This window comes from Aegilops tauschii, chromosome 7, assembly GCF_002575655.3.
Source record: "Aegilops tauschii subsp. strangulata cultivar AL8/78 chromosome 7, Aet v6.0, whole genome shotgun sequence".
NCBI classification, from domain to species: Eukaryota; Viridiplantae; Streptophyta; class Magnoliopsida; order Poales; family Poaceae; genus Aegilops; species Aegilops tauschii.
The window spans coordinates 113,195,609-113,221,893 of record NC_053041.3 but is presented as its reverse complement, the minus strand read 5'-3'; the positions used below and the strand labels follow the sequence as shown (position 1 = coordinate 113,221,893).

The window sequence follows — 26,285 nt, the reverse complement described above, 5'->3', positions numbered from 1 at the left end:
CATCAACTTCGAGCTGAGTTCTATCACATCCAGCGTGAACTTGCCCAAATCATCATGAAGGAGGTCGTCGAAAAAACAGGGATGTTCTATGAAGAAGGGCAAATGGCGCGGGAAGACGTGCGAACACGCGTATCGGCTTAGCGTCTCGACCTGAAGCCTTTCACTACGCTCGGGGACTATCTCCCTGACTTGGATGGATGGCATGACATGTTGGAGTGATCGACGATAATGACAATGTGTCCGTTTAGTCCATACTTTCTCTATGACGAAACTTTGAGTTATGCATGACGAAACTTTATTTGTGATGTAATTAAACCGTCTTCCTCAACTAGCGAAGATCACTCTAGTTAGGGAAATTTTGGTACGATGAACTTTGTTATTTATGCTTATGATATGTTGCTTCTATTTTTGCCAAGTCTGTCTCTTTTTGATGCTCAACTATATATGTTGCATATCATCGACTCATGTGACGATGCAGGTGCATAGATCATCAAGGGCGAAGAAGTGCTACACCAGGAGAGTATACGACGAGTGACCGGAGTGTCAGGCCTAGGTGTACCGGTTTCCGAGCGACAGCCAGTAGTTAGTTTAATTAGGTTCACGCTAGTGCGAGAGAGGGATACGAACCGACGCCTCAAGAAGTACTACATTATATATGATGAGACATGTCATGTAACTTGTATAGCTATATCGTGATTATGATGTGACGACATGATTTGTGTTGGATGATATGATGATACTATTATGTGTATGATATGATGAGCATATTGCATGTTTATGATACGATTAGAATACTGTATAAAACCTATACAAAAACATCGCAAATACGCAGCAAAAAAAGATATGAGAAAATATAGTAGTAGCGCTCTTTAGCGCTGGACAGGGAAACGCTACTGTTAAAGCACTTAGCAGCAGCGCTGGTTTGAAAAGCGCTACTACTAAGTAGGTATAGCAGTAGCGCGTGTCAAACCGCGCTACTACTAAAGGTTAGCTATAGCGTCGTATCAGTAGCGCGGTGCCCCACACTACTGATAGCCCTTAAACCCGCGCTAGTGCTAGACTTTTCCCTAGTAGTGATGTCCTTGTTCCGCTTCGCCCTAGCGGTGACAGTTCCCTATCCATGTATGAGCCTGTTTTAGAAGTATGGTATGAGCCTGTTTTAGAAGTATGTTGCGATCGAGACGTTTCTAGCTTTTTAGTAGTAGTAGGCTAGTATGTTTTGGTTCTAAAAACTGGTGCTTGTAGCTCGCTTGTTGGTTTCCCTTAATGAAAATCGGAGACGGAAACCCTTCTTTCTTAAAAAAAAGTACATACAAGTACATATACATGGACCCAAGACACCACTTACACATATAAACCTAAAATGTCTTCCTCTTTACTCTCTTTTTGTCTCGCTCCTCTCTCATATCCAGAATGAAGGCAAGAGCGATGGCACTAGAGACCGTGAGTTGTGGCCCGAGTAGCAGGACAGGGACTATGGAGACGAGCAGCGCAATAGAAGCATGAGGGGGGCGAGCTCAGTGGGCCTTCGAATCCGCTATCCCCGCCTCCGGATCTAGCCTCTCGCTGTCAACCTCTGCATCCACTGCACTCATATTTTTCATGGGTTGAGAGGAGTTAAATTTTAGGAGGTCGAATTGCAAAAAAAAAATTTAGGAGGTCGAATCGCAACCAAAGCATACCGGCTACCAGTTCCACATAGTGGCAAAGTGTGAAACAAAGCGAAGCACAGGTCAATAGACTTCTCGGTAGGCCATGTGTGGTTATTGGGCCAAATTAGTTGCAAAATCTAAGAGCAATTTCAAAGATAAGAATGGGTCGTCGTCCGATATGGTCCCCAGTACGCTCTGCCACTGGCTCCAATTAGGGCACATCTATACCTCGCTTGTAGTGGTGACATGCTCTCGTCGCCCCGCAACACATGTATTGGGCTAGGCCCGCATGACCGTTACTAATTTCTTTTTCTTGCGAAGCTAGCCAGGACTCAAGCGTCTGCGTTGTAAACAAAACTAACATCTGTTTAGTGTAGGTTAGATGTGATTTTTTTGGTCTTTTTATAATTTTTTGTTTCCTCTTTTTCACTTTTATGATTATTTCACAATGTTTTAAAAATATAATTATTTAGAAAATTTATTGTATTAGTCTTATAAATATGTTTATCATGTTTAAAAAAATGTGCATAGTCTACTTAAGAAAATTCACTGTTCCTTTCCAATACAAATAATAAATTATTACAGATGATCATATGTATTAAATGTTGGTCATCTTGTATTTAAAAGTATTAATCATGTATTACAAAGAATTTCCATAGTGTAACCCGAAAATGTTCATTATGTATTTCAGAAAAATATTCATAGTGTAAACCAAAAAAATGTTCATATCATATTAAAAATATGTCATCGTCCATTTGAAAAAATATATACAATGTGTATTTCAAAAAATATTTGTTAAAATGTTCATCATATATATTGAAAAATATTCATCATGTAATTAAAAATGCTCATCATATAGTAAAAAGTGTTCATGTATTTAAAATATTATATTTTATAAGAAAGGAATATAATAAGAAAATTAAATAAATTAAAAGGAAAATATATAAAATATAAAGAAAGAAAAAAGGGGCGCCAAAACAAAATGATGAAACAAATGGGCATTGGGCTGGCCCATGCGGGAAACAAAGTTATATATCTCTCTCGCAATCGGCAAGGTAATTTCCAAAATCACAAACTAGAGGGTACCCTTTGCAAAGGCCATTCTCACTTTCCACTCGAGGCACATTGATTAAGCGAGACATGACACAACGTGGGTGTTTTGTGCATTTTTCATTCATTTGTTTTTTCGAAACATTTTATCTCTTGAACCGCGCGTCCAAATCACGAACCGTTTCACTGTTGCGTTTCTCGCGTCGAGATCTACCAAAACTAGAGATAAAATCCTCAAGTAGGTTTGGACGAAGTTTTTCCCCAAAAATAGGAAATATTAGAAGAAGAAAAAACAAAAGCGGGAAAAATGAAAATCTAAAACAAAAAATGGTAAAAGAAAAACCCTAAACGAGAAAAAAAATGTCAATAGTACGACCGTGTTTGTCACTTTGTTGGAACCAATTGTGTTTCCCGAAAAGCACAGCTATCTTTTTCACTTTTTCAAGAAGCACACCTGTGCTTTTCACTTTTAAAAAACAAAGATATGCTTCACGTCAAAGAACAGTTGTGGTTTTCCACGAAGCCCAACCATGTTTTTCACTTTCGAAAGGCACAATTGTGCTTCACATGAAAACATAGATTTGCTTCACGCAGAAGCACATATGTGTTTTTCGCATAGTGTGCTTCATGGAAGAAAAACAAAATTAATTTAAAAATCACGAAAACTAGGGAAAACCGAAGAAAAATGCAAACCTAAAAAAAGGCGTGCAAAAATAAAAAAAGATGATCACAGGACATGCGGCGGCTGAAGACACTCCATGCGCACTCGCAATACCCGCAGGGAAGTCCCTGTGGGGTACTCGTTAATTAGTCCATCCCGGGTATTCCTATGTGACATGGATTGCGTCCAACTGTGGACGCATCGCACATGGGCGAGCGAGCAAGTGGGCAGGCCCATTTCAGCAGTAAGTGAAGGTTGTCAAGCCGAGTTTCATCGGTTTTGTGATCCTTCTAGAAGGTTCCCGAACCAGATTTTACTTTATGTTGCTTTCTATATTGGTTTTCTAATCTGTTTTTCTTATTTTCTTTTTTTCATTTTGTTCGTTCTTCTTTTCTATTTCTTTTTTCGCAAATTTTATAATGTTCAAAATCATAAACAATGTTCATAAATTTCATTCTTTTTAGTAAAAATCAAAAAATTGACGTGTTTTAAAAAATTATTAGGAAATTAAAAAATGTTGTGAAATTTTTTCATGCACTTTATTTGTTTTCCATTTTCAATAGTTTTTCAGGAATTTCAAATAATGCCTGTGTTTCAAAAATTGTTTGGAATTTCAAAAAATGTTCCTTTTAAAATTTGTTCACAAATCCATAAAATGGTCCGAATTTCAAAAGATGTAATTTAATCATTTTTTGGTTGGATTCGAGTTCTTCTTTTCTATTTTTTTGTCCTAATTTTTATCCAATCCTTCAATTTTGTATTTGGGGGGGGGGGGGGGGGGGGGGTCTTTAGTGAATCGACTTGACCGTCTGGATTCAGTAATTTTACAAAAACTTTTGAATTATGTCTTTGAAATCATAATCAAAATTTGAATATTTTTTGTGGGTCGTATCTCCAAATCAATTTCAGTATTTGTGGAACATTTATGATTTTCCTAAAACATTTGAGTGGATGTTTCTGAAATCTCTGTTAGGTGATATTTCAATGATGCGTGGTTAAAAAATTTACAAATCACTGTGGTATAGAGTGATGTGATTGTGGATCTTTTTCGAAGTTGCACTGAAACTTGTGCGTGGAATTTTTCTGAATCGCATAGCAGCTTGGATATTCTTATGTGGAATAGTTCTGTTGTCTTCAAGAAAAAATGAATTCTGAGGAGTATCTCTGCAATCAATCTGAAATGCTTCTGAAATCGTTCACGGTTTTGAGGTCGTGTGAATTGTCCATGGAATACAGCTGAGATTGTGTGAGTATGACTGAATGTCTCAGAAAGTGAGAGCCGAGAAGCTTTGTTGATTATTATTTTCTGAAATATAGTGAAATGCTCTGGAAGGTAACTCTCTGAACTAGCGATCTAATCAGTAGGTGTGCTTGAATTTGGTTTACTATGCTGAGGCACACAATGATTCGATTTTAAAATCGGTGCCGTGGTGTATCTCCCATCTTTTTTCTTTCTTTCTTTTATTGGTTGCAACAACTCAGGCCACTGAACTCAGGTGTGTCGGCTTCGACCAACAGAAACCAGTCGAAATCACTCATGCGGTGCGACACTGAAGTAGCTAACACTCCAAAGTTTTCCAAGCAAGTGTGATTGTGATATGTGACTCCTCACCCAACATTTCCAGATACACGTACCCCTCTTTGCCTCCACTTGGACTGTTCTGGATGCCAAGGCTACTTATAGCATCTACCTGGTGGCAGCCTGATTCCTACAAAAACATGATTACGAAGACACACCTGGAAGCAAACGAGTACCTTTTCATCGAGCACCAAAATCATGGAAAAATCAAAAAGATATCATTAACTGCCCCCGCTCGAAATAATGGTGTTATCATCTGCTTTAGCTCATCATACGCGGTATGGTCGCTGTCGTGTGGACCCGATCCCACATGTCATATGCACTACTGCACCGTCCAGTACTGTAGAGGATCCCGACCCACATCACACTTGTTTGGCCTACATGAGCATGAATGATTGAAACACTTGCTCTCAAAATGGAATAGAACGATTTGATTGCTGAAACAGAGCCGCGAGAGTGTTCAGGTACACACCGCTAATGAGAAAAGTGCTGCTTCACTCCTGAAATTATTTTTCATTCATGACAAATTTAGTGATATCATTTGAACCTGGCAAAATTAGAACGTTTCTTATTTTTCGTGGCAGTTCCCACCCAATGTTTGCCATGTCATAACCCTCCATTTTGTGGCTTAGATTGCACCGATGCTAGAAGACAAGATAACCACCCCTCCCCTCTTTCTTAAGATCGCTGCCCCGTTGATAACGAGATGGTCACATGGCAAAGCAATTGTTTAGCACAACTACCAATTCTTGGCGCGCATCATCGGATAAGGCTAGCTGTTGCTGTCACGTCAGATTGGGGATTATTTATGCTGAATCCGATTGAGGAATGTCATATACATCTACGATGATAATGTTGGTGAGGTAATGGCCCTGGCCCATCGACCCCAACGAGGCAAAACCATCAGCCGCGTATGATTATTATACTACATGTAGATTGACACTGCTAATTGTGCCAAAGCTGGCTGATTGCAGTGGCCATCTCTTTCTTACATTTTGTGTTCTTGTGTGATGCAAGCTAAGGACAGTTACATTTTTTAAACAAGTAAAATATTTACTCCCTTCGATCCATAATTTATTACATACAACTTACTCCCGCAGGCGACTCCGGGAGCCAACCCTAGCGCCGCCCTCTTCTCAACCCCTACCCTGGCCTCCCTCCCCTAGCCGCCGCCGGTGGTGTCACTGGGCCGCGTGGCGTAGGCGGCGGCGGGGCCTCTTTCTCCCGCGCTCGAGGTGTACGTACGTCACGGGGTAAGACCTTTCGCGGCGACGACGTCGGTCGTCAGGCCCTCCACGGGCCCTGCCCCCTCCCCTCGACGGCCTGGCGTCCCGGTGGTGTTGCTCCCCCTTCCTGCGGCGGCTCGTGGGGTTTCGGGGGGTGGGGACTCGCTGACGACGTATCTTATCCCCCCATCCCAGATCCGAGCGGTGGCGGCGGTGGGCGTGTGGGTGGTGGCGGCGACCTGGCTAAGGTGGTGGCGGGGCGGCTGGTGACCAGGCTGCTCCTTTCGGGGTGGAGCGGCGCTGGGCGTCCATGGCCGGGGGGCGGGCCGCGTCTTCGGCGGCGTGCCACAACTGCTGCAAGGTGGCTCGGGGCTGCTCCTCGGGGCCTCGGCGAAGGTGTGAGCTATTACGGCGTGGTGGTAGCTCATGGTGGTGGTCTGGATTGTTTCACGGCGGCGGCTGAGGACTCTCCTCTAGCGTCAGCCCGTCGGTGAGCGGCTTGTATCGGCCTTCGATTTCTCTCCTCATTGTCCGGGCTCTACCTTCGTCCAAGGGCTGGCCCGCTCCCAGCTACGGTCCATTGCTCGTCTCACGCCCGTTGCTGCGGGACCGAGCTCGTCTCGCGCCCGGCAGCAGGACCGAGCTCATCGTGCGCCCGACAGCAGGACCGAGCTCGTCTCGCGCCCGGTAGTAGGACCGAGCTCGTCTCGCGCTCGGCGTCTGGACCGAGCTCGTCTCGCACCCGGTGCAGCACAACGGGTCGATGGAGGCCAATTTTGGCCGGCCTTTTGGGTCTCGACGCTGGGGGGCGCCCAGGGGTGTGAAAGGCGAGGCCTTTCCACTTGTCTCTTTAGTTGGGGTAGCGACAGGTCTTGGGTGAGGTGGTGTCAAGGTCTTGGATGCCGGGGCGGCGGCCCTGATGGTGGTAGCGCAGTGCTCATGGGCAAAGCCCGTGGCTTGGTGCTACCCGGTGACCATGGTCGTGTGGGCGGCATGGTGGCCAGGGTGTGGCGTTTGGTGGCGGTGAGTGTTGGCTGGGGTGAAAACTTGTTCTATCTTCGGACGGAACGGCGGCGGCGTAGCGCGTTCCCTTCTTGAAAGCGTCGTCGCAGCTCTCGTCGGTCATCGTGTTGATCCAGGGGAAACTCTGACCCCGAGTCGGCCGGTGGCGGCACGTTGACGTCGTAACCTTCTTGGAGGCGCCACCTTGGAGCACACGGTTCATCATATGCGGGTTCATCTTTTGTGGTAGTGTGTTCATCGTGAAGGCCCTGATTGCTCTCGTAGTGTTAGGGGTGGTGTTGCTGCACTCAGCGTCTATGTATCCCGCCTTGGGTGTGTGCGTGTGTTGTCGTGGATGCATTTGTAATTGGGCTGTGGTTGATCATTGCTTTATATATAAAGCGGGGCGAAAGCCTTTTTGGGTAAAGTTATAATAGACCAGTGACAATTGATATAAATATAAATCGGAGGGAGTAGCATTTTGGTCTTAAGATATGCACAGTTTTGAGTATGTATAATGTATCTATAGCGACATGGATTACAAAAATGCAACTGAAATGCAGAAAGTCCAACAAAAACAAAATCATCAGACACCTACCATGGAAGGCCACGACGCACCAAGTGTAGCTTGCAATAGAAAAATAGATAGATATTGCAAGCTTTGCGGTTGCTGCTGCTTCCTTCCTTCCTTCAGATGATTGCCACCCCGGCCCCTACAACCTACAAGAAAGTACAAACACCTTGTTAAAGTGCCATGGCTCTGTAACTGGCCATACCCTTCCTCCCTCTTCCCAAGAAAATCATTCAGAATTCAGCATATAGCCAACACAAGGTCCTCTGCTCTGCTGAACCCCAGACTCCTCACCAGAGACCAACCAGAAAATGGCGTTCAGAGGCTACTGCCACCCTCACCCTTCTTCCTCCATGGCCACCACCGGCCCGAGATTCGGCGCAAGGAGGCCGGCAGCAGCCTTGAGCTTCAGAACCTCTGCAGCCCATGGATGTAACCAACCATCCTCGCACCTCTCCTTTGCTGCACCAACCAGCAACAAGGTACTATAAATTATCTTGCACTGGTCGATGCACACTTGCATCATCCATGTCTATGCTTGATCCAAGGAGACATCTCGGTTTCCTCTCTGAACTGTTTTTCTTTTTCGAATAAATCCTCTCTGAATTGGTGGTCTGATCGGCAGGTGTTCGAGGACCAGGTGAGAGGGATCGTGTGCTACAGGGACGACAAGGGGGAGGTCGTCTGCGAGGGCTACGACGAGGGCCCGAGGCTCGGAATGCGGCTGCCGGAGAAGGCCTGCTTCCCATGGTGAGTTGAACTGATCATCTGATTCTCAATGTTTTTTTCTTCTCTCCTCTTTGTAGACTACTGCTTGGTAGCAGAAGCATAGAAAGAGGTGTTTGTTGCCTGCTGGAAAATTCTTGTGTCTGATGATCAACCTGAAACTTACTCATTTTGTGCTGTGAGAACAGGCCTGTGGGAGTTCAGGTCACCGATTTCATCCGCCTTGCGACGCTTCGGGTCTTCGAGGACGGCGCCGACGACGGTCTTCTGCACAAGAATGATCAGAAGTGGCAGCTCTGAATTGATAAAGGGGTGGGGGGGCACCGATCAAGTAAGAGCAATAATTGGAATAACCGGAAGCACAGCCATGTGTGCCAAATGCCCTGCCTAACTAGCAGTGATATTTTATTCTGCAAACAGCCTGGTTAATATCACCCGAATTACTTCTATTTTGCTTTCGTTGTACGTACTACTAGCATAATCCTTTTATACAGAAACAGTTGGAAAGGTTTCTGAAAGGGCGAGATCTTGATACTACTTGTGTCGACGAAAAGATAGACGGGGAGATCTGAATATCTGATCACTGCAGCCAGCCCATTGCAATATGTGGCCTGTGACTGCGAGGTATCATCCTCTGTTCTCACTGGACAGGGAGTTAAAGAACTTTAGAAAGTGATTTTGGTGAGTTAATTGCTCAAAACCATCAGATTTGAGGCTAGGGTACTCCAAAACTATCATTTTTGTCGAAAATCACAAAAGACCACCACTTCTGCGCCAAGTGGATAACAAATCGCACTGATTCGAAATTGAGCACGTCTAACAGCAAACCTGACGGGTGGGACCGCTGATGTGGCAAAGACTAATCCTAGTCGATCTTTGACCAGCTGATGTGGACGAGGGTCCCACCTGTCAGCTCTTCTCTCCTTCTCTTATCTCCTCTCCTCCTTCCTTCCAACAGGAGCGGTGGAGGAACAACAGCAGCGACTGGCCCTGCTAGCTCCGGCGAGGCCGAACCCCCGCACCCCAGCATGCTCCGGCTTGACCGAGCCTCCTCCCCCACCCACCCGCCCCTGCCCGCTCTGGCGAGGCCGAACCCTCGCGTGCCCGCGCCCCTGCTCGCTCCGCGAGGCCAAGCCCCCGCGTGCCCGTGCCCCTTTCTCCCTGCGGCGAGGCCGAGCCCCCGCACGCCCGCGCCCCTGCCAGCGAGATCCCGGCACTCAGCCGCGGGATGAGGCGGGCACGGGGCGGGGCTTGCCGGAAGGCGAGCGCGAGGCGGCGGCGCTTGCAAGGGCCGGGCGGCGGAACTGCAGGCGCTGGGCGGCAGCACTGCAAGCGCCGGGCGGCGGAACTGCATGCGCAGGTGGCGGCGAGGCTGACGCGGTCGGACCAGGAGGGACGGGCGCGCTAGGAGCGGCGGCGGCGGCCAGGTCGGCGACCGGATCGAGCAGGGGATGGCCGGGCAAGACGAGCTCCACCTCTGGCTCGCCGGCCATGGCGCTTGAACGGCGGACTAGGAGGGATGGCGGCGCGACGCGACCAGGAGATGGACGGTGTTCAGAGGAGGGTGCAGCGGCGGCGGCGCAATGCGACCAGGAAGCGGAGGAGAGAGAGATGAGGTAGGAAGAAAGAGGAAGAAGACAGTGGGGATGACATGTGGGTCCCATGGCCACCTCAGCATCTTATCCACATAGGTCTTCCATGTCACCCTGACGTGTGGGCCAAACCTGTCAGTTTTGCTGTCAGCCGCGACAAATATGCAAATCAGTGGCATTTGTTACTCACTTGCCACAGAGTTGGTGGTTTTTTGTAATTTTTGTCAAAAATGGTAGTTTTGGAGTACCTAGCCTCAGATCTGGTGGTTTTGAGCAATTAACTCGATTTTCGTTGAAAGAAAATCACAACAACGTTGCAGTTAGCAAAATTATGTCGACCATGCATGGAAACAAACAGAGAAGAAAAAAAGAAGAAAAACTATGTTCATCTCTATCTCTCGCTTTTTTGAAATTAACTATGACTAGCGAATCAATCATCAACACTGATAATAGAGAGCCAAGTCGGTAGAACTCTCTCTCGTGGGTCTGAAGCTGGATGTTGTGTGCATGTCGCCATCATTGTGGACAGTCCAGACAGTAGGATCTCCCTAACCTCTTGCTGTTGCTGCACGCCGTGTCATCACCAATTATCAGCTTCAGCGATACAAAACTCAGTGGACTTCGTAGTTCGTACCCACTTGGAACGCACGAACCACTTAGAAAATGGCAGTATCTGGCCCTAATACTAGATCAGAAATTCGTAGTAGAAAAGTTTTGCGTTTATACATTACTAAAATGATCATCTGCATTCCAAATAGTAAAAACTGCTGATTGGTTGTACACCTCACAGATCCAAAAATCATCTGATTCAGTTGGATCATGACACAGTAGGATTTGACAGAACTTACTGAACATCTTGCAGAAATTAACGCAGTAACAGTCCGAGATTAACCTCTGAATTATTGAGATCACACGTACTGGTTTAGTTCAAATGCCTTGGTCGTAGGGGAAGGAGGTGGCGGCGAGCCAGTCGTCGCCGTAGATGAACTTGTCGACGGCGAACTGGGCGGCCTCGTCGTAGTCCATCTCGTGGAACCCGGCCCAGCCCACGCGCGCGTCCGTGCCGGCGCCCGGCCCCTCGTTCCCGTACTCCCCGAAGTAGACCGTGTCGGCGCGGCCCGGCTCCGCGCCGGGCCAGCCCGTCCACCCGTCGCGGTCCACGAGCGGGCCCAGGTAGGACTCGATGACCACGGCCCGCGCGTACGCGCCCCACGGCCGGCCGAGGAAGGTGCGGGTGCGGACGCCGCTGGCGAGCAGCTCCGGCGAGGCCTCCACGGTGCAGTTGTGCACGGCGAAGCCCGTGTCCTGGTTCGGGTCGCTCCTGGACTGTGCCGTGAGCACGTTCGACTGCCCCGGGACCGGCGCGCCGGCGACGAGCGCGCACGCCTGGAGCACCGCCGCGGCGTTGCCAAAGGCCAGGTCCACCGTGCCGGAGAGCGCGCACTCGCGGTAGAACTGCCGGAAGGAGTGCGCGTAGAGCGCGTCCTGGTGGCCGTCGACGGCGCAGCGGTACGCGGCCGCCATGTCCGCGTTCACCCGCAGCGCCACCGCCTGCCCCCTCGCCGCGCCCGCCGTGTTGCGGAACGCGATGTCCCGCGCCAGGAACCCCTCGCCGGACACCCCTGCACGTTCATGCATGCACGTCTGATCAGTCAATCCCAGCCGTTTGATCGTCGGCCCCGCTCGTTGGGACCGGAAGAATAGTGTTTTTGTCGATGAGCTGTTGTCGAGCGAAGCTAGCTAGGGTTAAGAGTTAAGAGCGGCCAACATTCTGACAGGTGACCGGCATGCAGGTCCATGGTGATGTTTCGGATTTTAGCTCGAGGAGCGAACACGAACACATGCATGTGATGGATGAGTGGCATCCGACTCGACTCACGCACCTCTGGAATCTGGACCCGCATGCGCCCAAAAACGTAAATTTAGATAGATCTGCGTCAGACCAGATTCCTAGGTGGTGCATTATCCGTGCATGATGTGTCCTACACTTGACTATTCTATCACTGCTCAGAGTCAGTGAGCCTCGGTTACGTGTACGTGAAGAACAATGCCACGGTCCACAGGCATCAGCAGCGTGCGTGCGTGCGTGCGTGCATGGCAACACGGAGCAATGTGGCGTGCGTGCGCACCGCGCTGACGCTGTGCAGGTAGAGTTGGTTAAGATGTAATGATAGACGATAATTACCGACGGTGGCGGTGCGGAAGGTGGTCCAGCCGTCGACGGCGCTGCGGCTGCCGGTGATGACCGTCACGTCGCGGCCCTCGCCGACCAGCGCGATGTTCGTCTTGTACGGGGGCACCTCCACGTTCTCCACGTACGTCCCGGCCTTCACCTGGATCACCGTCCTCGCCTCGCTGTTGTTCGGCGCCGCGGCGACGGCCTCGCCCACCGTCCGGAAGTTCCCCGTCCCGTCCTTGGCCACCGTGATCACCGTCTCGCCGCTGCCGTTGTTGCTATCGCTGTTGCCTCTGTCCTCGTTGTCGTTGCGGCTGTCGTCGTCGTTGTCGTTGCGGCTGCTGTCGTCGTCGTCCCCGTCACTGTCTTCGTCGTCCTGGAGCAGGCGCCGGTTGTGATGGATGATCTTGGCCACCGTGGCTTGGAAGCTGGCCGCGGACCCTCCACCGCCGCTGCGGGCGACGAGGGAGAGCGAGTTGGAGACGTGCTCGTAGGCGTCGTCGAGGGAGGCGAGGAGGCCGTCCATCCGCGGGCCGGAGGCGCCGGCGAGGCCTTCGAGGCAGGTGGCCTTGTTGGTGAGCGCGGCGGAGAGGTGCGCGCGCACCGAGGGGAGGCCCTCGCCGGGGGACGCGAGCAGCGACGCGGAGCGCGAGAGGGAGCTCAGCGTGGCGTCGTGGAGCTCGAGGCAGTCCTGCGCGGCGCCGCGCCGGAGCGGCGTTGTCGAGGACGACGGGGCCGAGAGCGTGGAGGAGAGGACGGGGGAGAGGGAGGAGACGGCTGAGAGCGCGCCGCGGAGGGAGGCGAGCGCAACCGAGAGGATGTTCGCCGGGAGGAGGGGGACGGTGATGGACGACGCCAAGAGATGGGCCGTGGCGGCGTCGAGGTGCACGGCGGCCGACGCGAGGCAGGACGCCGGGTGCGGGGTGGTGCTGCAGATGGCGTGGACGGTGGCCAGAGGGGCAAAGGCGGTCTTGGAGGCCTGACCGTGGTGTTTCTGAGGGCGGCATTGGGCTGTGGTGGCAGTGGCGACGAGCACCACAAGGGTGGAGATGAGGAGAGCTGGCGAGAGAGCAGCCATGCCGGCCGGGAAGAGTGTGCGAGTATGTGGCAGTGAGCTAGAAATTGGTAGTCAGAGACATATATAAGTTCTCATGGTTTGTGAGTTGTCCTTGCGAGAATGCTAACTCCAAGTCACGGAAAATTACAAATAGCCACATTTCAGTCGATTAAATTTTGAAGTTGGGCTATCGATTTTGGTCGAAGGAAGAAACAGCCAGAGGGGAGGAAGAAGTTTGCTGCGCAGGCTACCCCAATATCTATCTTAGGGTTTTTTTTGTGTGTGTGTGTGGGGGGGGCTATGTTACATGGTACGGGGATACGGATACGGCGGAAAACGGCATTTCCTGAAAATAGATACAGTGAGTATATGTACAAATGCATAGATAAATCAGCACCAGAAAACATTTTTTTAGAGAATGAGAAAATTGACGTATATGAAGTAACCTGATCTTTTTCGTTCAGGTGATCTAAAGAAGTTGCTACCTTTTCATGTCCCAACTCGTTGAATGCAGTCCTTGTGTTCCTTGCAATCATCAACGGCGTTACTACCAGACCCAGTCCCAGAACGAGCAACAAAGGATTGACTGTTCGACCTACACACCACTCCCTAGATGCCCTTCGTTCTCCCCTAAATTTTAATCCATAGTCCTAAAAACAGAGATCTTGGAGCAATTTATTGAAGCTTACTTGCGTATAGACTCCGGATGGCGAGAATGGAGACGAGGTCTGAGGTGCCGGCGGCGGCGCCGAAAGGGAGTCTAGAGATGCACCGAAACGAGTCCTCGTGATTTGGCAACTGCAGGTGATGTCAAGTAGGCCTTCTGATGGGCTACAGATTGAGTGGTAACAGGCCTTAAGTATCCCTGGTGCATCCCAGCGTGTCCCGGACGTATTCTGATTTATTTTCTTTATCTTAATTCAAAATAATCTGATACATACGGATGCGCGTATCCCGCCCGTCGGCGTATCCCTATCCTGGTGCAGTATCCTGCCACCGATTCGGCACTTGTGTGCCGTATCCCTGCAACGTAGGGGGGGGGGGGTGGTGTGGGGATTCGTCGGAGAAAAAACTCAACGCGCGGGGGGGGGGGGGGGGGGGGGCTAGAAGGATTGGCGGGGGCGGCGAAAGACCAGCGGGGAGGACGGGGCGACAAGCGCCGGCGGTCCGTGCTAGCGGCTTGGGGGGGGGGGGGGGGGGGATTGGGTGGGGAAGAAGAGGTGGAAGATGATGTCCTGGACGTTGGATCTTGATCCGGCGGTTGAGATGAAATCGACTGACCACTTCAAATTTTTCAGTCAACTGATAAGTAGACACTCCCAGAAAATATACCTGAAGTTTCTTCTAGTCTTTAGATCGAGTTAATTATACGTTGATACTTACCATAATTGAGGTAATCTCAACGAATTGGTACCACTTTTCAAAAAGGGTGTGACTAGGTTTCAGTCGGCTGAGATTTAAGGAAGTTTCAATCAAGTCATATAACATGTAAGATTTTTTTTTTACCTTTTTGCACATATTTTAATGTAAGATCCTACGAGTATAGCGTCGATTGAGACTTAGATTTAGCAAAAGTTAACCAAAAAAATTACAAATCCGTACCAAGTTTGGGGCTCACGGCTACAAATTGAGCTAAACTCTATATAGTAGACACTGAAACTGATCAATCCCCTTGCTTTGTATAGACACTGAAACTGACCAATACCCCCCTTGCTTTATATATTAATAACCATGCAAATAGTCCTTGTTTATGAAAAAAGGGCCACCGGGAAAACACGCTTGCCAGGTTTCCTTTTTCTAATTTTTGCACATTTCGTTTTTACATAGCTTTTATAATAATGTGAAATTATGTTTAGCGCATATCAAAAAATGTTCAGCATATCATATATTAAAAAAATGTTCATCACATCTTATATTAAAAAGTTCATTGTATATTTAAATAAGATTATTGTATATTAAAAAAAGTTCTATGTATATACAAAAATTGTCCATCGTATATTATACAATAATGTTCGGTGTGTATTTACAAAAAAAATCGCATACTATAAAGGTTCATTGTAAATTTTAAAAATGTTGACAATATTGAAAAAACTACACCGTTTATTACAAAAGCTATATAAAAAAGAAATATACGATGTGATGAACGTTTTTGTAATATAAGATACACTATTGTAATATATGATGAACATTTTACAATACGATGAGATGAGCATTTTTTCATTATACTATACATGGAACATTTTTGTAATATACGATGCAATGAACATTGCAAATAGATTAACATCTTAAAACAATTCGTATGCGGTGAACTTTTTGAATATCCGAAGAACATAATTGTGTATTATTACAAAACTTATATAAAAAAGAAATGTGCAAAAAAAAAGGAAAACCTGTAGAATACCCAAGATCTAAAAAAAGATAAAATAAATCTGAAACAAAAAACAAATAAAAATGGAATAGTCGAAAAAGGCCAGGACGTGTCTAAAGTAAGAGTATAAAAATAAATATGCCTCCACTTTAACACAAGCAAAGCATTGGCGTAGTGGTCACTGCGCGCCCTCTGTTTTCGGTCCGTGCTGGTTTTATTTCTCATACGACATGTCTATAGAGGGAGTATAAAAATATTTAGGCCTCTACTGTAGCGCAAGCGATACATTGGCTTGGTTGTCGGCACTCGCGCACCGCGTACAGTCGGCTTCGGTTCGAATCCTCGCGTGCGCCTTTTTAGGACCCCCTTTTCCGCAAACAAGGGATATTTGCATGATTAAGTTTGAATGAAGGTTTTTTTTGCGCAAAAGGACATGCATTCCCTAACTCTCGCTTTAAGCGAGCACAGGGGAAACCTGACCACCGATGGGCCGGCCCAGCAGCGCGGGAGGCTACGGCCTGTTTTTTTTTTCTGTTCCTGTTTTTTGCCTTTTCTCATAAACAAGGGATATTTGTGTGATTAAGTTTGAATCAAGGGGTTTTTTCGCAAAAGGACATGCCACGTAGGCCCCTAGCAGACGGGCACCCCTATTTCTTGCTTTAAGTGAGCACAGGAGAAGAAGCCTCACATCGGGAGGACCCCAGATGGGCCGGCCCAGCAGCGCGGAGGCTACGGCCTGTTTTTTTCTCTCTTTTCTATTCTTGTTTTTTGCTTTACTTTTGTACTTTTCTTTATACTCTTCTTTATATATACACACATACAAACAAAACATTCTTCGAAAACACATATGAAAAATGTGAACGAGTATTTGAAAAATGTCAAATAAGTATTAAAAATGTTGAACGAGTATTTAAAAAAATATTGAACAAGTATTTAAAAATGCTGCACAAGTATTTGAAAATATTGAATAAGTATTAAAAAATATTGAACGGGTATTTGAAATTCTTTGAATAAGTATTGAAATTTTCAACAAGTATTTTGAAAATTTTGAATAAGCGTTCGGACAATGTTGAACATGTATGCAAAAAAATGTTTTCAACATATATGAAAATGTAGTGTGAAAACGAAAACAAACATAAGAAAAAACAAAAATGGAGAAGAAAAAAACCAAACAAAAAATGGAGAGGGAACAGTGAAAACAAGGACTCATTTGGACTTAAGTTGCCTCATCCTACTATAATGTCACAACCCAAAGTCTGTTCTAGTGGTCAGCTGTCGTTGCAAGCTGGAGACCAAGGTTCAATTCCCTGGCGTGCTCTATTTTCTGTTCGCGTTTTTCCTTTTAATGTGCCTGATTAGTGTCGACCCTTCAGCGAGTGATCCTCTGCTCGCTCCCGTTTCTGTTCACGTTTTTCCTTTTAATGTGCATGTGCGTGAACGGGGCGGCCCGATTAGTGTCGACCCTTCAGCGAGTGATCCTCTTTCAGCTCGCTTAAGGCGAGAAAAAGCTCTCACGCTAGCAGTGGCGGAGCTAGCCAAAAATAATTGGGAGGGAGGGTGGACAAATGCTAACAAACATCTCCCTAAAAACAATTCATCAAAAAATGATCCAAGGCTGGGGGGCCTCAACAGTCAGTTTCAGCGTCAATACGTGCTTATACAGAGTTTAGATCAATTTATAGACACATGGCCCGGACTTGATACTGACTTGTATTTTTTTTAAGTGGTGCCAATTCGTTAAGTGATCCTCTTTCAGCTCGCTCCCTGGCGTGCTCTATTTTCTGTTCGCGTTTTTCCTTTTAATGTGCATGTGCGTGAATGGGGCGGCCCGATTAGTGTCGACCCTTCAGCGAGTGATCCTCTTTCAGCTCGCTTAAGGTGAGAAAAAGCTCTCACGCTAGCAGTGGCGGAGCTAGCCAAAAATAATTGGGAGGGAGGGTGGACAAATGCTAACAAACATCTCCCTAAAAAAATTCATCAAAAAAAGATCCAAGGCTGGGGGGCCTCACCAGTCAGTTTCAGCGTCAATACATGCTTATACAGAGTTCAGATCATTTTATAGACACACGGCCCGGACTTGATACTGACTTGTATTTTTTTTTAAGTGGTGCCAATTCGTTAAGACTTTCTTAATTGTGTTATCAATGTGCAATTAACTCTGTTTGGTTGGTTACTAGGGAATCTATCCCCTACAGTGTGTTTGGCAGCTTGAGGGATTGGGAATGAGTTTATGATGGGGAGTTTGTGAAGGGATTAGACTTGAAAGTATACTATTAGTCCTAATCCCATGTTTTGTGTGTGGTGGGAATTCAAAAGGGGGTTATTTTCTTTTGTTTGGTTCACGGGTAATGAGTGATGCGCCCGTGGGATTTCCCTCCTTCCGTCTGCCGCCCCAGCAGTGGGATGTGTTGAGATCCCCGGTGCTTCGGCCCTGGCTTGTAGATAGGTTAGGTTTAGTTTTACGTGGCGGCGCGACTTTGATGGCGGCGGCGGCGTGACTTTGATGGCGGCGGCGGCGCTTCCCAGTGAATAATGTGCATGTGCGTGAATGGGGCGGCCCGATTAGTGTCGACCCTTCAGCGAGTGATCCCCTTTCAGCTCGCTCCCTGGCGTGCTCTATTTTCTGTTCGCGCTTTTCCTTTTAATGTGCATGTGTGTGAATGGGGCGGCCCGATTAGTGTCGACCCTTCAGCGAGTGATCCTCTTTCAGCTCGCTTAAGGCGAGAAAAAGCTCTCACGCTAGCAGTGGCGGAGCTAGCCAAAAATAATTGGGAGGGAGGGTGGACAAATGCTAACAAACATCTCCCTAAAAAAATTCATCAAAAAATGATCCAAGGCTGGGGGGCCTCACCAGTCAGTTTCAGCGTCAATACGTGCTTATACAGAGTTTAGATCAATTTATAGACACACAGCCCGGACTTGATACTGACTTGTATTTTTTTAAGTGGTGCCAATTTGTTAAGACTTTCTTAATTGTGTTATCAATGTGCAATTAACTCTGTTTGGTTGGTTACTAGGGAATCTATCCCCTACAGTGTGTTTGGCAGCTTGAGGGATTGGGAATGAGTTTATGATGGGGAGTTTGTGAAGGGATTAGACTTGGAAGTATACTATTAGTCCTAATCCCATGTTTTGTGTGTGGCGGGAATTCAAAAGGGGGTTATTTTCTTTTGTTTGGTTCACGGGTAATGAGTGCTGCGCCCGTGGGATTTCCCTCCTTCCGTCTGCCACCCCAACAGTGGGATGTGTTGAGATCCCCGGTGCTTTGGCCCTGGCTTGTAGATAGGTTAGGTTTAGTTTTTCGTGGCGGCGCGACTTTGATGGCGGCGGCGGCGCTTCCCAGTGAATAAATTTCCTCGACTTCCCTCACCTTTGCGATGCTCCCAATGGCGGCGCCGACGATTCGATGGCTCGTGTCCCTCGTTGCTCATCTAGATCAGCGAGGCTAGGTTTTCCAGGTTTGGGCTTACAGTTGCAGTTTCCTTCGGGGACGACGGCGACGACCTGCGTGAGAGGATAGATGTTCTGGTGTTGGGTTTGCGGATGGCGGCAGGCAGCTGATGTCTACTACACAACCTTCTTCTTGTAGACGTTGTTGGGCCTCCAAGTGCAGAGGTTTGTAGGACAGTAGCAAATTTCCCTCAAGTGGATGACCTAAGGTTTATCAATCCGTGGAAGGCGTAGGGTGAAGATGGTCTCTCTCAAACAACCCTGCAACCAAATAACAAAGAGTCTCTTGTGTCCCCAACACACCCAATACAATGGTAAATTGTATAGGTGCACTAGTTCGGCGAAGAGATGGTGATACAAGTGCAATATGGATGGTAGATATAGGTTTTTGTAATCTGAAAAATATAAAAACAGCAAGGCAGCAAGCGATAAAAGTGAGCGTAAACGGTATTGCAATGCTTTAAAACAAGGCCTAGGGTTCATACTTTCACTAGTGCAAGTTCTCTCAACAATAATAACATAATTGGATCATATAACAATCCCTCAACATGCAACAAAGAGTCACTCCAAAGTCACTAATAGCGGAGAACAAACGAAGAGATTATTGTAGGGTACGAAACCACCTCAAAGTTATCCTTTCTGATCGATCTATTCAAGAGTCCGTAGTAAAATAACATGAAGCTATTCTTTCCATTCGATCTATCCTAGAGTTCGTACTAGAATAACACCTTAAGACACAAATCAACCAAAACCCTAATGTCACCACAAGTATCCGCGAGTATGATTATACGATATGCAAATCTCAGATTCATCTATTCAACCAACACAAAGAACTTCAAAGAGTGCCCCAAAGTTTCTACCGGAGAGTCAAGACGAAAATGTGTGCCAACCCCTATGCATAAGTTCACAAGGTCACAGAAGTCGCAAGTTGATCACCAAAATATACATCAAGTAGATCATGTGAATATCCCATTGTCACCACAGATAAGCACATGCAAGACATACATCAAGTGTTCTCAAATCCTTAAAGACTCAATCCGGTAAGATAACTTCAAAGGGAAAACTCAATCCATTACAAGAGAGTAGAGGGGGAGAATCATCATAAGATCCAATAGCAAAGCTCGCGGTACATCAAGATCGTGCCAAATCGAGAACACGAGAGAGAGAGAGAGATCAAACACATAGCTACTGGTACATACCCTCAGCCTCGAGGGTGAACTACTCCCTCCTCGTCATGGAGAGCGCCGGGATGATGAAGATGGCCACCGGTGAGGGATCCCCCCTCTGGTAGGGTGCCGGAACAGGGTCCCGATTGGTTTTTGGTGGCTACAGAGGCTTGCGGTGGCGGAACTCCCGATGTAGGTTATGTTCTGGAAGTTTGGGTATTGATACGTCTCCAACGTATCTATAATTTATGAAGTATTCATGCTATTATATTATCCATCTTAGATTTTTATATGCATTTATATGCTATTTTATAAGATTTTTGGGACTAACCTATTAGCCTAGAGCCCAGTGCCAGTTTCTGTTTTCTCCTTGTTTTTGAGTTTTGCAGAAAAGGAATACCAAACGGAGTCCAATTGACGAGCCAATTTTTGATGATTTTTTATGGACCAAAAGAAGACCTCGGAGTAAAAGAGTTGGGCCAGGAGAGTCCCGGGGTGCCCACGAGGGTGGGGGCGCACCCACCCCCCAGGCGCGTGGGCCTGCCTCGTGGACACCTCGGGCACCTCCTTGACGTGAGACCGACGCCAAAAATTCCTATAAATACAGAAACCTCGGAAAATTAACCTAGATCGGGAGTTCCGCCGCCGCAAGCCTCTATAGCCATGAGAAATCAATCTAGGCCCTCTCTGGCACCCTGCCGGAGGGGGCCATCGCCGGAGGCCATGGAGGAGGATCCCGGAGGGGCCATCATCACCATGAAGGCCAAGGACCAGAGGGGGAAGGCCATGAAGGAGGAAGCACAAGGGGGAGAACCTCTCCTCCGCTCTCTTGGTGGCACCGGAGTGCCATCGAGAGGGGAATCATCGCCGCGGTGATCGTCTTCATCAACATCACCATCATCATCATCATCCTCATCTCTTTTACGCGATCCACTCTCCCGCACCCCGCTGTAATCCCTACTTGAACATGGTGCTTTATGCCACATATTATGATCCAATGATGTGTTGCCATCCTATGATGTTTTGAGTAGATATCTTTTGTCTTTGGGTTGATTGATGATCTAGATTGGTATGAGTTGTATGTTTTACTTTGATGCTGTCCTATGGTGCCCTCCGTGTCGCGCAAGCGTGAGGGGTTCCCGCTGTAGGGTGTTGCAATACGTTCATGATTCGCTTATAGTGGGTTGGTGAGTGACTGAAACACAAACCCGAGTAAGTGGGGTTGTTGCGTATGGGAATAAAGAGGACTTGATGCTTTAATGCTATGGTTGGGTTTTACCTTAATGATCTTTAGTAGTTGCGGATGCTTGCTAGAGTTCCAATCATAAGTGCATATCATCCAAGTAGAGAAAGTATGTTAGCTTATGCCTCTCCCTCATATGAACTGCAATAGTGATTACCGGTCTTGTTAACAATTGCTTAGGACAATTCCGCACACCGATCCACCATTATTCCACACTCGCTATTTATAATATTTAGTATTATATTCTAACTTTATGATAACAACACCTACTTTTATTTTTTAGCTCTTCGATACCATACGAAGTTATCCTCTTCATACCCACAACGTAGTTTTATTTCTCGTTTCTAGTTGGAAGCAAACGTTCGGTGCACGTAGAGTCGTATCAGTGGTAGATAGGGCTTGAGAGAATATTGATCTTACCTTTAGCTCCTTGTGGGTTCGACACTCCATACTTATCACTTCCACCTTTGGAAATTGCTACGATGATTCCCTGCACTTGGGGATTATCAGGTATATATAAGAGGTGTTGGCGTCGGGAACAAGTCAGGGGGGGTCTCCGAGGAGGCCACGAGGTAGGGGGCGCACCCAGGGGTGTAGGGTGCGCCCCCACCCTCGTGGGTGCCTCGAGACTCTTCTGGCCCATCTCTGATACTCCGTGGGCTTCTTCTGTCCAAAAATAATCTCCGTGAAATTTCAAGTCAATTGGACTCCGTTTGGTTTTCCTTTACTGCGATACTCAAAAACAAGGAAAAAACAGAAACTGGCACTGGGCTCTGGGTTAATAGGTTAGTCCCAAAAATCATATAAAATAGCATATAAATGCATATAAAACATCCTAGATGGATAATATAATAGCATGGAACAATCAAAAATTATAGATACGTTGGAGACGTATCAAGCATCCCCAAGCTTAATTCCTGCTCGTCCTCGAGTAGGTAAATGATAAAAACAGAATTTTTGATGTGGAATGCTACCTAACATATTTATCAATGTAATCTTCTTTATTGTGGCAAGAATATTCAGATCCATAAGATTCAAAACAAAAGTTTAATATTGACATGAAAACAATATTACTTCAAGCATACTAACAAAGCAATCATGTCTTCTCAAAATAACATGGCCAAAGCAAGCTATCCCTACAAAATCATATAGTCTGGCTATGCTCTATCTTCATCACACAAAATATTTAAATCATGCACAACCCCGATGACAAGCCAAGCAATTGTTTCATACTTTTGATGTTTTCAAACTTTTTCAATCTTTACGCAATACATGAGCGTGAGCCATGGACATAACACTATAGGTGGAATAGAATGGTGGTTGTCGAGAAGACAAAAAGGAGAAGATAGTCTCACATCAACTAGGCGTATCAACGGGCAATGGAGATGCCCATCAATAGATATCAATGTGAGTGAGTAGGGATTGCCATGCAACGGATGCACTAGAGCTATAAGTGTATGAAAGCTCAAAAAGAAACTAAGTGGGTGTGCATCCAACTTGCTTGCTCACGAAGACCTAGGGCATTTTGAGGAAGCCCATCATTGGAATATACAAGCCAAGTTCTATAATGAAAGATTCCCACTAGTATATGAAAGTGACAGCATAGGAGACTCTCTATCATGAAGATCATGGTGCTACTTTGAAGCACAAGTGTGGTAAAAGGATAGTAGCATTGCCCCTTCTCTTTTTCTCTCTCCCATTTTTTGTTTTTTGTTTTTGTTTTTTGGCCTCTTTTTTATCTTCTTTTTTTCGTCCGGAGTCTCATCCGGACTTGTGGGGGAATCATAGTCTCCATCATCCTTTCCTCACTGGGACAATGCTCTAATAATGATGATCATCACACTTTTATTTACTTACAACTCAAGAATTACAACTCAATACTTAGAACAAAATATGACTCTATGTGAATGCCTCCGGCGGTGTACCGGGATGTGCAATGAACCAAGAGTGACATGTATGAAAGAATTATGAACGGTGGCTTTGCCACAAATACGATGTCAACTACATGATCATGCAAAGCAATATGTCAATGATGGAGCGTGTCATAATAAACGGAACGGTGGAAAGTTGCATGGCAATATATCTCGGAATGGCTATGGAAATGCCATAATAGGTAGGTATGGTGGCTGTTTTGAGGAAGGTATATGGTGGGTGTATGATATCGGCGAAAGGTGTGCGGTATTAGAGAGGCTAGCAATGGTGGAAGGGTGAGAGTGCGTATAATCCATGGACTCAACATTAGTCATAAAGAACTCACATACTTATTGCAAAAATCTATTAGTTATCGAAACGAAGTACTACGCGCATGCTCCTTGGGGGATAGATTGGTAGGAAAATACCATCGCTCGTCCCCGACCGCCACTCATAAGGAAGACAATCAAAAAAAATAAATCATGCTCCGACTTCATCACATAACGGTTCACCATACGTGCATGCTACGGGAATCACAAACTTTAACACAAGTATCTCTCAAATTCAAAACTACTCAACTAGCATGACTCTAATATCACCATCTTCATATCTCAAAACAATCATAAGGAATCAAACTTCTCATAGTATTCAATGCACTCTATATGAAAGTTTTTATTATACCCATCTTGGATGCCTATCATATTAGGACTAGTTTCATAACCCAAGCAAATTACCATGCTGTTCTAGAGACTCTCAAAATAATATAAGTGAAGCAAGAGAGTTCATCTATTTCTTCAAAATAAAACCACCGCCGTGCTCTAAAAGGATATAAGTGAAGCACTAGAGCAAATGACAAACTACTCCAAAAGATATAAGTGAAGATCAATGAGTAGTCGAATAATTGTGCAACTATGTGAAGACTCTCTAACATTTAAGAATTTCAGATCTTGGTATTTTATTCAAACATCAAGCAAAACTAAAGAAAATAAAATGACGCTCCAAGCAAAACAGATATCATGTGGTGAATAAGAATATAGCTCCAAGTAAAGTTACCGATGAACGAAGACGAAAGAGGGGATGCCATTCGGGGCATCCCCAAGCTTAGGCTCTTGGTTATCCTTGAATATTACCTTGAGGTTCCTTGGGCATCCGCAAGCTTAGGCTCTTGCCACTCCTTATTCCATAGTCCGTCGAATCTTTACCCAAAACTTGAAAACTTCACAACACAAAACTCAACAGAAAACTCGTAAGCTCCGTTAGTATAAGAAAATAAATCACCACTTAGGTACTGTTGTGAACTCATTATAAATTCATATTGGTGTAATATATACTGTATTACAACTTCTCTATGGTTCATACCCTCCGATACTACTCATAGATTCATCAAAATAAGCAAACAACACATAGAAAACAGAATCTGTCAAAAACAGAACAGTCTGTACTAATCTGTATCAAACATATACTTATGGAACTACAACAATTCTGAAATAAATTGGTGGACGTGAGGAATTTATATATTGATCATCTGCAAAAAGAATCAACCTAAAAGCACTCTCCAGTAAAAAATGGCAGCTAATCTCGTGTGCGCTAAAGTTTTTGTTTTTTACAGCAAGATCACAAAGACCTCACCCAAGTCTTCCCAAAGGTTCTACTTGGCACAAACACTAATTAAAACATAAAAACACATCTAAACAGAGGCTAGATGAATTTTATTACTAAACAGGAACAAAAATCAAGGAACAAAAATAAAATTGGGTTGCCTCCCAACAATCGCTACTGTTTAACGCCCCTAGCTAGACATGATGATTTCAATGATGCTCACATAAAAGATAAGAATTGAAACATAAAGAGAGCATCATGAAACACATGGCAAGCACATTTGAGTCAAACCCACTTCCTATGCATAGGGATTTTGTGAGCAAACAACTTATGGGAACAATAATCAACTAGCATAGGAAGGCAAAACAAGCATAACTTTAAAACTTTAAGCACATAGAGAGGAAACTTGATATTATTGCAATTCCTACAAGCATATGTTCCTCCCTCATAATAATTTTCAGTAGCATCATGAATGAATTAAACCATATAACCAGAACATAAATCATTCTTTTCATGATCTACAAGCATAGAAAATTTACTACTCTCCACATAAGCAAAATTCTTCTCATTCGGAATAGTGGGAGTATCATAAGAAACTCGAATACTATAAATTGTTTCCATATTAAAAGAGTAATGTTCAGAAAAAGGGTAATCATAATCATGACAAGTTTTATAAATATAATCATCACTACTTTTTATAGCATAAGTGTCATCACAATAATCATCATAAGTAGCAACTTTGTTCTCATCATAATCAATTGAAACCTCTTCCAAGATAGTGGAATTATTACTAAATAAAGTCATGACCTCTCCAAATCCACTTTCATAATTGTCACAATAAGATTCAACACCCTCCAAAATAGTGGGATCATTACTTCCTAAAGTTGACACTCTTCCAAACCCACTTTCATCAATATAATCATCATAAATAGGAGGCATGCTATCATCATAATAAATTTGCATATCAAAGCTTGGGGGACAAAACATATCATCTTCATCAAACATAGCATCCCCAACCTTGTGGCTTTGCATATCATTAGCATCATGGGTATTCAAAGAATTCATACTAACAACATTGCAATCATGCTCATCATTCACATATTTTATGCCAAGCATTCTATGTAATTCTTCTTCTAGTACTTGAGCACAATTTTCCTTCCCATCATTTTCACGAAAGACATTAAAAAGATAAAGCATATGAGGCACCCTTAATTCCATTTTTTTGTAGTTTTCTTTTATACACTAAACTAGTGATA

At 45.7% G+C, this 26,285-nt stretch overlaps 2 protein-coding genes across 2 annotated transcripts; one reads left to right on the top strand and one right to left on the bottom strand.

The window, feature by feature from the left end:
- Positions 1–7,859: 7,859 nt before the first annotated feature.
- On the top strand, positions 7,860–8,985 carry LOC109755571 (uncharacterized). The gene is made up of 3 exons (XM_020314464.4): positions 7,860–8,223; positions 8,367–8,491; positions 8,656–8,985. Exons 1-3 carry the CDS (start codon positions 8,053–8,055, stop codon positions 8,765–8,767), a joined length of 408 nt encoding a protein of 135 aa, XP_020170053.1. The 5' UTR covers positions 7,860–8,052; the 3' UTR covers positions 8,768–8,985.
- A 1,801-nt stretch (positions 8,986–10,786) lies between these two features.
- LOC109755572 (pectinesterase) lies at positions 10,787–13,451 on the bottom strand. Its single transcript, XM_020314465.4, has 2 exons — positions 12,245–13,451; positions 10,787–11,681 (listed from the first exon to the last, which is right to left on the bottom strand). Exons 1-2 carry the CDS (start codon positions 13,311–13,313, stop codon positions 10,987–10,989), a joined length of 1,764 nt encoding a protein of 587 aa, XP_020170054.1. The 5' UTR covers positions 13,314–13,451; the 3' UTR covers positions 10,787–10,986.
- Positions 13,452–26,285: the final 12,834 nt, after the last annotated feature.

What these genes read in the sequence shown, in the direction of transcription:
- LOC109755571 (XM_020314464.4), top strand. Translation starts at nt 8,053, where the DNA reads ATGGCGTTCAGAGGCTACTGCCACCCTCACCCTTCTTCCTCCATGGCC. An exon ending in CTGCACCAACCAGCAACAAG is followed by an intron (nt 8,224 to 8,366) that starts GTACTATAAATT and finishes TCTGATCGGCAG; the next exon opens with GTGTTCGAGGACCAGGTGAG. An exon ending in GAGAAGGCCTGCTTCCCATG is followed by an intron (nt 8,492 to 8,655) that starts GTGAGTTGAACT and finishes CTGTGAGAACAG; the next exon opens with GCCTGTGGGAGTTCAGGTCA.
- LOC109755572 (XM_020314465.4), bottom strand. Translation starts at nt 13,313, where the DNA reads ATGGCTGCTCTCTCGCCAGCTCTCCTCATCTCCACCCTTGTGGTGCTC. An exon ending in CTTCCGCACCGCCACCGTCG is followed by an intron (nt 11,682 to 12,244) that starts GTAATTATCGTC and finishes ATGAACGTGCAG; the next exon opens with GGGTGTCCGGCGAGGGGTTC.